This window comes from Thamnophis elegans, chromosome 13 (genome assembly GCF_009769535.1).
Source record: "Thamnophis elegans isolate rThaEle1 chromosome 13, rThaEle1.pri, whole genome shotgun sequence".
Lineage (NCBI taxonomy): Eukaryota > Metazoa > Chordata > Lepidosauria > Squamata > Colubridae > Thamnophis > Thamnophis elegans.
The window spans coordinates 21756163-21770182 of NC_045553.1; the positions used below are offsets into that span (position 1 = coordinate 21756163).

General features: G+C 46.5%; 1 protein-coding gene across 1 annotated transcript; it reads right to left on the minus strand.

Annotated features, from left to right (window-relative positions):
* Window positions 1-3228: 3228 nt before the first annotated feature.
* On the minus strand, window positions 3229-12803 carry LOC116517058 (pituitary homeobox 2-like). Its single transcript, XM_032229827.1, has 3 exons — window positions 12716-12803; window positions 8896-9110; window positions 3229-3729 (listed from the first exon to the last, which is right to left on the minus strand). Exons 1-3 carry the CDS (start codon window positions 12801-12803, stop codon window positions 3229-3231), a joined length of 804 nt encoding a protein of 267 aa, XP_032085718.1.
* Window positions 12804-14020: the final 1217 nt, after the last annotated feature.

The following is a 14020-nucleotide window of genomic DNA, read 5'->3' on the forward strand; positions in this document are numbered from 1 at the left end:
AAGCAAAAATGCCCCCCACCCCCACTCCATGGCGCAGGAGGTCAAGAAGGCCACGCCCACCATGGCCACGCCCACCCAGCAACCAGGCAGAGAACCGGTTGCTAAAATTTTTGAATCCCACCCCCTGAACAGGATTGTTAAGTTTTCTGACCTGGAGGAGCCCATAGAGCAGCCAAGGGAAAGGGGAAGATTTCTCCACCCCATCGACATTGGAGCTGCAGGATTGATGGCGTAGGATGCCCAAAGGCTCAGAAAGGGAGAGTCAACAACAGAATAACAGAGTTGGAAGGGACCGTGGAGGTCTTCTAGTCCAGCCCCCTGCTGAAGCAGGAGATCCTATACCATTTCAGACAAGTGGCTGTCCAGTCTCTTCTTAAAAACCTCCAGTGATGGAGCACCCACAACTTCTGAAGGCCAGCTGCTCCACTGGTTGAGGAAAGTTTCTCCTTAATCCCAGGTTGCTTCTCTCCTTGAGTAGTTTCCATCCCTTGTTTCTTGTCTTGCCGTCTGGTGGCTTTGGAAAATGGGTTGACCTCCCCCCTCTTCCTTGTGGCAGCCCCTCAACTATTGGAACACTGCTATCATGTCACCCTGACTCCTTCTTGTCACTAGACTAAACATCCCAATTCCTGCAACTGTTCTTCATAGATTTTAGCCTCCAGGCCCCTAGAAAAAGGGAGAAGGGAGCTCATTGTAAAGCTGAATTACAAGGTCTAATACCAGTGCTATTGTTGTTTTTCTTCCTTCTTCCTTCCTTCCTTCCTTCACAATAGCACAGGATTTAGATTCATATACCACTTCAAAGTGCTTTGCAGCCCTGACTCTTTACAGAGTCAGCCTCTTGCCCACAACAATCTGGGTCCTCATTTGACTGACCTTGGAAGGATGGAAGGCTGAGTCAACCTTGAGCCTGGTGAGATTCTAACTGCCGAATTGCAGCTAGCAGTCAGCTGAAGTAGCCTGCAGTACTGCACTCTAACCACTGCACCACCTCAGTTCCTTCCTTCCTTCCTTCCTTCCTTCCTTCCTTCCTTCCTTCCTTCCTTCCTTCCTTCCTTCTTTCCTTCCTTCTGTCAACTTGTAAAGCTTGACTCTTTCCTTTCTTCCAGCCATAGTGGCACAATGGTTAGAATGCACTATTGCAGACTGACTCTACCCACAGCCAGGAGTTTGATCGTAACTGACTAAAGGCTGACTCATCCTTCCATCCTTCTGAGGTGGGTAAAATGAGGACCCAAATTGTTGGGAGCAAGAGGCTGACTCCGTAAACTGCTTAGAGAGGGCTGGAAAGCCCTGTGAAGCGGTATATAAATTTAAGTGCTATTGCTATTTCTCCCTCCCTCCCTCCCTCCCTTCCTCCCTTCCTGCCATGATGGCACAGTAGTTAGAATGCAGTATTGCAGTCTGACTCTGCCCTCAGCCAGGAGTTCGATCCTGAACGACTCAAGGTTGACTCAGCCTTCCATCCTTCCGAGGTGAGTCAAATGAGGACCCAGATCGTTGGGGGCAAGAGGCTGACTCCGTAAACTGCTTAGAGAGGGCTGGAAAGCACTGTGAAGCAGTATATAAGTCTAGGTCCTGTTGCTATCTCTACCTGCCTAGTGGTATAGGTGGGTGAACCAGGACAAAATGAGAGCATGGAAGTTTCTAGTTCCTGTTCACGGTCCTGAGCTAGAGGGGAAACGGAAGTTAACAGTAGTGTAGAGATGAAAGAAGACAAATGGAGCGCCAATTAGCTGCCTCCATAGTGCCTCTTCCTCAACTCTGCCTTCCCGTATGTGGTGCTTACTACCTGAGTTGAACTTAGACACATTATGGCTATACTGGCTGGGGATGAGAGGAATTGTAATCCAAAACCCCTGGGGTGGGCCAAGTTGAAGAAGACTGCCTTAATAGAGAGGAGGGTTGGCGTTTTTCCTCCCCTCCTCCTTTTCTTTTTGAGAGCTTCGGCTTTGATGAGTAAAAACAGATGGGTTTCCCCCCTCCCTCTGTCTTCTCCAAATATCTGACCCTGCCATCTTTCCAGGATCATTATTATTAATTAATTAATTCCAACCATCTCGGGTATCTGACCCTGAACAGGTTCAGATGAAATTAAGATGATGGTGGTTGGCTGCTTATGGCACTTCAACTAAAGTACGATCCGCGTTCAGAAAATTCTGGAAGCCGAGATGGTCATCAGAAAGGAGACAACCAAAAGTATTCACCAACTTTCCCTATCCAGGGCTTGAAGAAGCTTTTAAAATTATTTTATGGAGGCCGGATTCTTAGATTCACAGGGTTGGAAGGGACCTTGTAGGTCATCTAATCCAACCCCCCCCCCGCCCAAGCAGGAGACCCCTACAGCATTTCTGACAGATGGCAGCCCAGTCTCTTCTTGAAAGCCCCCAGGGATGAAGCTCCCACAATTTCTGAAGGCAACTTCTGTTCCATGGGTTGATTGTTCTCCCTGTTAGGAAGTTTCTCCTTAATTCCAGATTGCTTCATTCCTTGATTATTACATAGAAGTGCATAGGATAAGAGAGTGGGAAGGGATCTTGTAGATCATCTTGTCCAGCCCCCCCCCCCCCGCTCAAGCAGGAGACCCTGCACAATTTCTGACCAATGGCAGTCCAGTCTCTTCTTGAAAGTTTTCAAGGATGAAGCTCCCACAACTTCCAAAAGCAACTTCTGTTCCATGGGTGAATTGTTCTCACTGTCAGAAAATTACCAATTGACCTCAATTCATCCATGCTGAGTTAAAGTCCGCACACCTTCCAGTGGCCGAGGTTGCAAAACACAGATTTATATTTAACTAATTCATCAGAAGACAAGTCAATCACCCATGACGTTTTCCCGAAAGTGGTCATCCTTCCAATAGAAATGTTATTTGGATTCTCTGGTCAGGGTATGGACATCCCTTCAGCGGTTCTTACGGCTGTGGGTCAGTGGTGATATTCAAATTTTTTGACTACTGGTTCTGTGGGCATGGCTTGGTGGGCGTGGCTTAGTGGGCGTGGCAGAGAAGGATATTGCAAAATCTCCATTCCCACCCCACTCTGGGGCCAGCCAGAGGTGGTATTTGCCGGTTCTCCAAACTACTCAAAATTTCTGCTACTGATTCTCCGAAGTACTCAAAATTTCTGCTACCGGTTCTCCAGAACCTGCTGGATTTCACCCCTGCTTTGGGTAATATATTTACACTTAATAGGATGCAATTCTGATCATCTCTCAACCTGCAACCCAACGTCACACTGGCCTGTCCAGAGGATACTGGCTGGAGTTAGGGCTGACATTTTGGGGAGCGCCGTAACCAAGAGCGGATTGTGGCTGTTTTGCTCTGAGTCTCAATCCCGCCAGGCCTGAGGTGCAGGGGTCCCTGTACATGTAGGGCGAAGGCGCGACGGGCCCATACATGGAACCTGAGTGCCCTGGAGCACTTGCCAGGCTGTTGAAATTTTCCAGAGACGGAACTCCAGGCAGAGAAGGTCCGGCGGCTGTGGGGAACACGTTCTGGGGCGCAAAAGAGTTGAGGTTGATGGAGTTGAAGAGCTGGAAGCCTTTGCCATGGATAGGGCTGCTGTGTAGCCCCTTGGGAGTCCAGGTGTTATATGCATAGCTGGGGTAAAGGTCTTCATAAGGGTTCCCGGTCAACCCATTCAGCTGCGACCCAAAGGTTCCTTTGCAAACTTCCGTCTGTTGGTGACGTTCCTTTTTCCGCCACTTGGCACGTCGGTTCTTGAACCAAACCTTGAAAGAAAAGAGACGGGGGGAGGAGAGAACAGAAAACAAGTACTCCATTACGCAAGGCTGAGGAAGGATTCCAAAACTACCGTATTTTTCGGAGTATAAGATGCAGTGGAGTATAAGATGCACCAAGATATTGAAGAGGTAAATTTAGAAAAAAAGGTTTTGCACTTTTTGTGAAAAAAGGGGCATACAGAGCGTTTGAGAGGCCTGCAAAGTACTCCTGGGGGCTGGGAGGGCAAAAACAAGCCAAAAATGGCCCATTTTTCACTCCTTTTTGCCTTCCCCAGCCCCAAAAATCACTTTGCAGGCCTCCCAAACCCTCTGCACATCCGTTTTTACGAATGGGGCTGGGTTTTAGGAGGCCAAAAATGCTGTATTTAGTATATAAGATGTACCCAGATTTTCACCCTCTTTTTTGGAGGGAAAAGGTGTGTCTTATACTTTGAAAAATATGGTCCTCCGTTATGCAGGGCTGAGGAACGATTCCAAAACTTGTTGTATGGAACCATCACCACATGATGGTCACCCAGAGATTGCCCTTGTCCTCTTTTAGAAGAGAAGAAGAACAATCCAAGGAAGACTATTGAGAGCTACTGGCCTGGGTAGCAGGGAAACTACAGAGAGCATTCTTAAAAGACCAGCTCCTATGGTCAAAAGTGGAGGAAGGTTGTCCATTTATGAGCTTCCAACATCCATGGTGGGAAGCAGTGGGAAGCTATGAGGCGTGGTGGCATAGTGGTTAGAGGGCAGGACTGCAGGCTGCTTTTGTTGACTGCTGGCTGACTGCAATTTGGCAGTTCGAATCCCCCCAAGCCACAGGTGGTATCTAGCAGGTTCTGACCAGTTAGGGAGAACTGGTAGCGGAAATTTTGAGTAGTTGGGGGAACCGGAAAATACCACCTCTGGCTGGCCCCACCCCCATCTATTCTCTCCCTCCCGAATCCCAGCTGATCGGAAGGGAATGGGGATATTGCAGTATCCTTCTCCTGCCACGCCCACCAAGCCATGCCCACAGAACTGGTAGTAAAAAAAAATGAATCCTACCACTGCCCCAGGCTCAAGGTTGACTCAGCCTTCCATTCTTCTGAGGTGGGTAAAATGAGGAACCATATTGCTGGGGGCAAGAAGCTGACTCTTAGAGAGGGCTAGAAAAGTGGTATGTAAGTCTAAGTGTTATTGCCATTCCTCCTTCCTCCCTCCTTCCCGCTCCCTTCCGCATTATATGTTTGTGTGTGTGTATGTATGTATTATGTCACAATATTTATCAGCACAATTGCAACATGTATGTATGTATATATGTATGTATGTACGTACGTACATATCAGTAGTGGGTTTCAAAAATTGTTCGAACCTACTCTGTGGTTGTGGCCTCCTTTGTGGGAGTGGCTTGCCACCCATGTGACCAGATGGGAGTGGCTTGCTGCCCATGTGACCGGATATGAAGATGCCGGTGACACTTGTCAGAACCACCTTAAATTACCTCACACACAGCACTGGTATGCATAAGAATATGATGTAAACTTGTTTTTTAAAAGGCATCTTTGGTTTGCGTTAAAACAACTTCAACACACGCAATGTTCTGATTGCACCACAAACGCAGTAGTCATCCTTACCTTTCACAGAGGCCCTGAGTTTTATAAATATGAGCATGATAGTGTAGAATAATCATATCAAAGGACCAGTGGTGGGTTTCAAAAAATTTCGGAACCTCTTCTGTAGGTGTGGCCTGCATTCCGGGCCCACTGGTGGAACCTCTTCTAACTGGTTCGGTAGATTTGACGAACCGGTTCTACCGAATAGGTGCGAACTGGTAGGAACCCACCTCTGGTACGTACGCACACACATGTACATATACATATACACACATACATACAGACACATGTGCGCGCGCACACGCGCGCACACACACACACACACACACACACTTTCCCCGAAAATAAGACAGCCTCACGGTGCCCTGGCCCAGCTCTCCCTGCAGAGCCAGGGCACCTCCGCTGCCACCATCGCCGCCGCCATCCCAGCATGGCTTTTGGGGCGGCTTCCAAAACAAAGTCTTCCAGCAGTGGCCACAGACTCCCAGAGCATACAACCATAGAATGTACACCCAGAGCAGCCACTAGAGGAATAGTTGGTTTGGAAGCCACTGAAAAAGCCATGCTGAGATGCAGCTGCCCGGCAAACCCCCCCCCTCTCCAGCTGGGCAGAGAGCCACTCACCAACCTAGCGGTATCCCGAAGGCATCAAGCAACATGAGCGCCTTTGCCCCCCTGGTTTCCCGTGGCTTGGCATCTTCAGGATACCGCTAGGTTGATGAGCAGCACTCTGCCTGGCCGGAGGGGGGGGGTTGTCCAGGAGGCTTATGTTTGGGGGAGGGCTTATGTTTTGGCTCACCCAAAAATATATATAATTATATGCATATAGTTATTTATTTTTTAAGGAGGTGCGAGAATATATCAGAAGTGTTCTAGGGTGCAGCGAGGTATAGAAAAAGTTGGGAACCCCTGTCCTAGTGCTCACATTCTAGAGACAGACGTTCCCTGAGGATGGGCTCCGGCAAGAGTCTTGGAAGAATTAACCTCTGATCCTGGGGATTGATTCAGACTGGATCCCGCAACACTATCCTGGGGGACGTACATTTACTGACATTTGCAAGATAGATCTATGAATGCTTTCAGTTTGTCCCATTCTCCACGCTTTCCTAGAGGAATGCGTGAACAATCGTAGGGCATGTGTTTGCTTGTTTTTGAAAGAAAAGAAAACCAGAAAAGTGTTGCAGCAAACCACAAATCGGACATATCGTCCCATCATTTTGTGGTGATTTATGCAAGGTTTCCTCCCCATCTTTCTCCCTCTGCTGTCCTCCAGATGCACTGTCACTCAATTTCCCCCATCCCCAATTTCCAACAAGAATATAGTCTCCACACAACTGGGAATGGAATGTGTTTGGAAAAGCAGAGGAGGAAAAGAGGAGGTGAAGCGTGAGAAAGTTTTACGCCTAGTAAATGTCTATTTAGATTCTCCATCCTCCAGGTCGTAGTTGTCCCAAAGGGTGCTTTTTTCAAGAGGCAACCTGGGCTTTCTGTTTTTCTTTGAAGACATTTTGCTTGTCCTCCAAGAAGCTTCTTCATCTCTATGCCTAGCTAAAAGTCCACGGAGATTCTCAGTCATCCAAGTCATGATTTAATGACCAGCTGTCTGTAAGGAATATAAATCCTTCCATTCCCAACCGTCCAGACAGAGCTGAAGAAGCTTCTTGGAAGAGAAGCGAAACTTCTTCAAAGAAAAAACCAGAAAATCCAGTGACCTCTTGAAAAAAAGCATCTTTGGGATTTTCAATCCTACTCGGTAGACCAGATCAAGAAATCAACATGGTAAGATGTCCCAAAGGTGCTTTTTCCAAGAGGCCACTGGACTTCCTTGTTTTTCTTTGAAGATGTTTCGCTTCTCAACCAAAAAGCTTCTTCAGCTCTGACTGGATGGTGGGGAATGGAAGGATTGATACTCTTTGCTGGTCCTTTCCATTGGCAACTTTAAGACTTGCGGACTTCAACTCCCAGAATTTCTCAGCCAGTCATGCCAGCTGAGGAATTCTGGGAGTTGAAGTCCGCAGGTCTAAAAGCTGCCAAGTGTGGTGGAGACTGCTACTCTAAATCAAAAGACTCAAGAAAAGTAATTCAACTTTAATTACACTATGTCGAAGATGAGCTGGAGAATTGCTTTGATGGGCTTTCAAGATTCTGCTACATGGTCCTAATAATGGCCCTAAAGATCTCGCCTTCCTTTTGTGAGTTTGTCAACTTTACAAGGGTTTACAATTCCTGAAGAAGTTGGGGTATAATAAAATAAAGAGTTGGAAGGGACCTTGGAGGTCTTCTAGTCCAACCCCCTGCTCAGGCAGGAATCCTATACCATTTCAGAAAAAAGTGGTTGTCCAATCTCTTCTTAAAAACATCCAGTGTTGAAGCATTCACAACTTTGGAGGCAATTTGTTCCACAGATTAATTGTTCTAACCATCAGGAAATTTCTCCTTAATTCTAGGTTGCTTTTCTCCTTGATTAGTTTCCACCCATTTCTTCTTCTCTGACTTCAGGTGTTTCGGAGAATAGCTTGACTCCCCCCTCTTTGTGGCAGCCCCTTAAATATTGGAGGATTGCTGTCACATCATCCCTGTTTCTCCTTAGCTCTAGGTTGATTCTCTCCTTGATTAGTTTCCATCCATTGTCCCAAATGTGCTTTTTTCAAGAGGAAACTGGACTTTCTGATTTTTCTTTGAAGAAACTTCTTGGATGGGAAGCGAAATGTCTTCAAAGAAAAACCAGAAAGTCCATCTGTCTCTTGAAAAAGGCACCTTTGAGACAACCACGATCTGGATGACAGAGAATCTCTATAGGCACTTCCACCTATTGCTTCTTGTTCTATCCTCAGGGGCTTTGGAGAATAGCTTGACTCCCTTTTCTTTGTGGCAACCCCTAAGATATTGGAAGACTGCTATCATGTCTCCCCTAGTCCTTCTTTTAATTAAACTAGACATACCCATTTCCTGCAACCGTTCTTGGTAGCCTCCAGTCTCCTAATCATCTTTGTTGCTCTTCTCTGCACTCTTCTTTAAATTGTGATGATCAAACATCAATGCTTTATACCAAGTGTGGTCTTACCAAGGGAAAGATTTCCCTTGCACATATGTGCTTGTCATTCCTGACCCTAGGGGGTGGTGCTCATCTCCGTTTCAAAGCTGAAGAGCCAGCGCTGTCCGAAGATGTCTCCGTGGTCATGTGGGCGGCATGACTAAACACCAATGGCGCACGGAACGCTGTTCCATTCCCACCAAAGGTGGTCCCTATTTTTCTACTTGCATTTTTAACATGCTTTCGAACTGCTAGGTTGGCAAAAGCTGGGACGAGTCACGGGAGCTCACTCCGTTACGCGGCGCTAGGGATTCGAACCGCCAAACTGCCAATCTTTCTGATCAATCTATAATACCAAGGCATTATAAAGTGATGTTAACCCTTCAAAGAAGGGTAGGCCAAGAATCTTTGATCTTGCCAAGGATTGGCATGCAGGCAACTCTCTTCTTCCATAATCCATCATTGGTGTGGCTGAACTAATGGGAGGAACCGTTTCCCTTCTCCCCCCGCCCCATCACTTCTCTCTACAGTGACCCTCACCCTTATCCTTGGCTCGGTCAGATTGGTCCAGCCTGCGATCTCTTCCCTTGTGCTCATGTCCGGGTAGCGGTTCCGCTGAAACGTAGCCTCCAGTTCCTGCAGCTGCTGGCTGGTGAAATGGGTCCGATGCCTACGAGGCTTCTTTTGACCCGTGTTGGCTTCCTCTTCACCGCTGGAATCAGAAGATTTTCCCCGAGAGGTCCCACCATTTTCTCCTGGAGAGAAAGAGGAAAGAAGGATTTATTTCCCCCCTGACATACAATTATAGATATAGCTTCACACAGTTCTTCTTCTTCTTTACATTTGTCATTCTTATGGAATTTATTATTCCATATAAAGGTTATAATATACAGTTTGGGTTGCATTGTTTACCATCCCTTCCACTTTATTTTCCCTTTCTTTTCTCCCTCCCTCTCTTCTCTACTTTCTTTCTTCCTCCTTTCCTTCTCCTTTCTTTTTTCCCTTACCCCTCCCCTACTCCTCTCTTCCTCTTCCCCTTCCTACTCTCCTTCTCTTTCCCTCCCTTCCACCCTCCTCTTCTTTCCCTTACTTCTTCCCTTACTTCTCCCCTACTCCAACTCTTCATCTTTCCCTTCCTACACTCTCTCCTTCGCTTCCCCTCCCTTCCACCCTCCTCTCCTACCTCTTTCTTCCCTCCTCTTCTTCCCCTTCCTTCTTCTCTTACCTCTCCCCTACTTCCCCTTCCTACACTCTCTCCTTCTCTTCCCCTCCCTTCCGCCCCCCTCTCACCTCTTTCTTCCTTCCCTCCTCTATCCCTTCCTTCTTCCCTTACCTCTCCCCTACTCCTACTCTTCCCCTCCCTTCTGCCCCCTCTCCTTACCTCTTTCTTCCTTCCCTCCTCTTCTTCCCCTTCCTTCCTCCCTTACCTCTCCCCTACTCCTACTCTTCCCCTACCCCTTCCTACACTCTCTCCTTCTCTTCCTCTCCCTTCTGCCCCCTCTCCTTACCTCTTTCTTCCTTCCCTCCTCTTCCTCTCTCAATAAGCTCACATTTCCGAACCGGTAGCAAAGGTAAGTAGATTCCACCCCTGGATGGAACCCAATTTGGTTGTGGTCAGAAGCATTCGTGACATATAGTAAACAGAACTCTGAGGCAAGCAGTTTCCTCAAAGAACAAGTTTATCGGATATATCCTATTGGCACAAGTTGGTGAAAACTGACTCTGAATGTTCCTGCGGTTTTCACCTAATTAAAAGTAAAAGTTTTCCCTCTTTCCCCAAACAATCAGTCACATGCTCCAATCACTGTGCTCTCCGGTTGCTTGGAAACTTTACTTCTCTTCAGCCAGCTGTGGGAATGTCCTTGGTTCTCAGGGGAAAGTATTTTGTTTTGGCTACAAAACTCCAGCTATCTCTATTCCCCACTCCCTATCCCTCAGCTCCAATGTGGCAGCACTGAAGCTTGCAAGATGGCCTCAGTCAGGCCAGCTTCAGAGTTGAGTAATATCTTGGCCCAGGCCCTGGACAACAGAGCTTCCTTGATTTCTTTCAACAGTCACTAAGCCACCAATCGTAAGTCAAGGACTACTTGTACAGCACAACAATACAATCCCACACCGTTGCTGGGGGAATGAGAAGCAACCCCATGATGGCCTCTGTGTCGAGAAAAGCTCCTCTTGGTTCCCCTTCTCCCTAATTCTTTTCATCCCCACCAGGCATTGCACTGATGATGTTTCCTAGTTTGGTAATGAAACATCTTCAAGAAAAGCACTAAGCTGACAGAACACCAACAGCCACCCTCCTCCTCCTCCTCCTCCCTCCCCCTCCTCCTTTTCCTCTCTGCAAACCTCACTCCCTTCTAGCACTGATGGTGTTATCACGTTTGGTAATGAAACATTTGCTAGAAAACCACCAAGCTCAGAAAACTCCAAGGACTCCTCAATTCAACTCTGAGTTGCAAATATTCTCTTCTCTCAGATTTTAATTTTACTTTGCAACAATATCCTCATTTTCTTCCTCCCTCCGTTTTGGAGTCAGCTGTTTGGGATGTAAATTCGGGTTATCTTCTTTTGTTGTTGAGGTCACTTTGTAGGATGCTGTGTGAAGTGTTTCAGCTGAACTACCAGCAAAGCTTCTTTAGAGACACATATCAGATGAAACACAATCTAAGGGCCACTGGAAGGGCGTTTTTTAACCGTTCTTTTCATCAGCAGAGAGCATGGCGGAAATATAGGCAGGTCACCAAAAAGACCAAGGCAGAATTGTTGGTTAGAATAGAATAACAGAGTTGAAAGGTACCTTGGAGGTCTTCTAGTCCAACCCCCTGCCAATCAGGAAACCCTATACCGTTTCAGACAAATGGCTATCCAACATCTTCTTCCAGTGATGGAGCATTCACAACTTCTGGAGGCAAGTTGTTCCACTGATTAATTGTTTCTCCTTAGTTCTATATTATTGTTCTATATTATTTTAAAACAGACCAAAATAGCAAAACAATAGCAAAATAGCAGGGATAACCCTATACTGCATGGAATGTAAATACAATATAATATTTTCCCCAAATTGCATAATATTTTGCATAGGCCTTTTCTTCTGCTAAATCCCCAAAATTATCAAAATGGGGCTCAAGAACAGCAAGGAGCCCTGGGGTGTGACTGTCTTTCCCTTTAAATAAAAAATATTCTGGAGGTTTCGCAGACACAGAAGGAAGATAGTCGGCCCGGCATTAAAGAGCTCCACGAATTATGACATTTGGCAAAAATGCTCAAATCTTGCAATTAATATTTGAGCATTCGCCCCTTTCTTATTGGGACGGAAGTCTACCACAGGCCTTATAACACACTGAATGGATGGTGACCTCCCCTTCCTTTTCTTCCATAGAAACATTTCCTGATCCTGGTTGCTCAAAATTACACACATTGGAACCTCATCTTACTCTTGTGGGTGAAGGAAAACATTTCCCTTTCCACTTGTATTTTAAAACAATGTTAATTTTTTGGTGGCAGAAAATTAATGGGATCCAGGAATGATGTGATCAAGGAACGGGCGACACTTAGGATATAGAATAACAGACTTGGAAGGGACCTTGGAGGTCTTCTAGTCCAGCCCACCGCTTAGGCAGGAAACCCTACACCACTTCAGGCAAATGGTTGTCCAACCTCTTCTTAAAAACTTCCAGTGTTGGAGCATTCACAACTTCTGGAAGCAACTTCTGTTCCACTGGTTTTCCACAGGTGTGCCAATATGTCCATCTTACAAGTATATATTCAAGTTAATTTTCTAACTTTCAGGAAATTTATCCTCAGTTCTAGGTTGCTTCTCTCCTTGATTAGTTTCTGCCCATTGCTTCATCGTTCTGCCCTCAGGTGCCTTGGAGAATAGCTTGACTCCCTCTTCTTTGTGGCAGCCCCTGAGATATTGGACGACTGCTATTATGTCATCCCTAGTCCTTCTTTTCATCAAACTAGACATACCCAGTTCCTGCAACTGTTCTTGGTACCTTTTAGCCTCCAATCCCCTAATCCTCTTTGTTGCTCTTCTCTGCACTCTTTCTAGAGACTCCACATCTTTTTTACATTGTGGCAACCAAAACTGAATGCAGGATTCCAAGTGTGTCCTTACCGCTTGTTTGACCCAAGGCAACACTGGGACAGCGTCAGCATTGCCCCTACACCATGGAAGACGGACCATTTCCCAGTGAGTCTTGGACTCTTCAGTCCGATTGAACTTCCCATGAATACTGGATACCATTTATCCATCTGAAGAGAGGTTGCACTTCCTCAAAAGTAGCCCCCTCCCCCGTCAATGGTTTGCAAGATTCCCAAACCAACCTGAATTTCCCCCCAAAACGCCATGCCTTACCACTACTTTCTATGCCAGATGTTCCCAAGAGAGTTTGTGGTCGTATCCCCTTCGCGTTTCCATCCGAGGTGTCCAACAACGTTGACATAGTTCCCAAAAACGCAAAAGCCAAAGCCTTCTATTCCTTCCAGTTTGGAGTAGAGGAGCAGAAGGAAGTTGCTTTGCGCCCCACAGGTTGCAAAGGATTTTCCCGGTGGAAAGTCCTGGGGTGGACAAATGGGAAAAGGCTCAAGAGGGAGGGAAAATATATATGGCAGCAATCTTGAAGAAGATCTACAAAAGAAGAAATGATCCAAGTTAGGAAACCCTTCCTCAGGAGATTTTAGATGTTCTTCAGTTCTAAAGTCCCCAGCAAGGAGGTCCTCTCCACACAACCATTTCTCAAGAGATCCACTTTCCTCCACCAGATCTACATCAACATCTGGCTGCAGGATATTCCTCTTGTCAACGTCCTAGGGGGCTCTTTTGCTCTGTAGGATGTCTCTTCCCCTTTCCCCTCTCTATCCCATCTCCTTCCCCTCGCATGTTTTATTATTCTCTTTCCCAGGGGCGATGGTTTTTTTGGGTTTGGCAGGAGGAAGGAGGGGTGTGGATGTGTGTGTCTCTCTGTGTGTGTATATGTGTGTCAAATATCAGAGACAGCTGAGTGCAAGCTAACCAGGTGCCAATCAGCTATGGTCTTCCCAAGCAGTCTGGGGAAGCTGGCTTGAAGTGGGGATGGATGGAAGGATGGCAGCTGAGAGGCCACGGTTTGGTTCAGCCTGTGCTGGAGACGGGGCTAAAAAATGCATATTTCAGCACCAGCTGCTTCGCGATGGGGGTGGAGGACGGGGGGGGGGGGTTACATTTCCTGAGAGTCAAGAGCCCTTTCTGCAAGGTCAGATGTAAAAGTCCCTCAGAACCTAAGATGGTTATGTAAATAAAATAACTGGGTTTGCTGGAAATGCCATCCCAAAAATTACACCGGATCGAAGAGGGGAATATGTAAATATAACCACAAAAAGAAGGAATGGAGAGAGAGGTAGAGGGGAAGGTAGGAAGAGGAGAGGAGAAAGGAGAGAGAGAAAGAAGAAAGAAAAAAGGAGAGGAAGAAATGGAGAAAGGAGTAGAGAGAAAGGTAGGAAGAGGAGTGTCAGGCCTGCAGTTATATTCCTTTTTTGTGGATCTTTGGCTTGCCACACTCTCTTTTATTTCACTGTGCTGTTTCATTAATGTAGTAGTTGGGAGGGGGGAATAGAAAGGAGTAGAATGGTGAAATGTGGTGTTGTCATTCCTTTCTAGAGATCAAGATCATCTTTTGTCTCC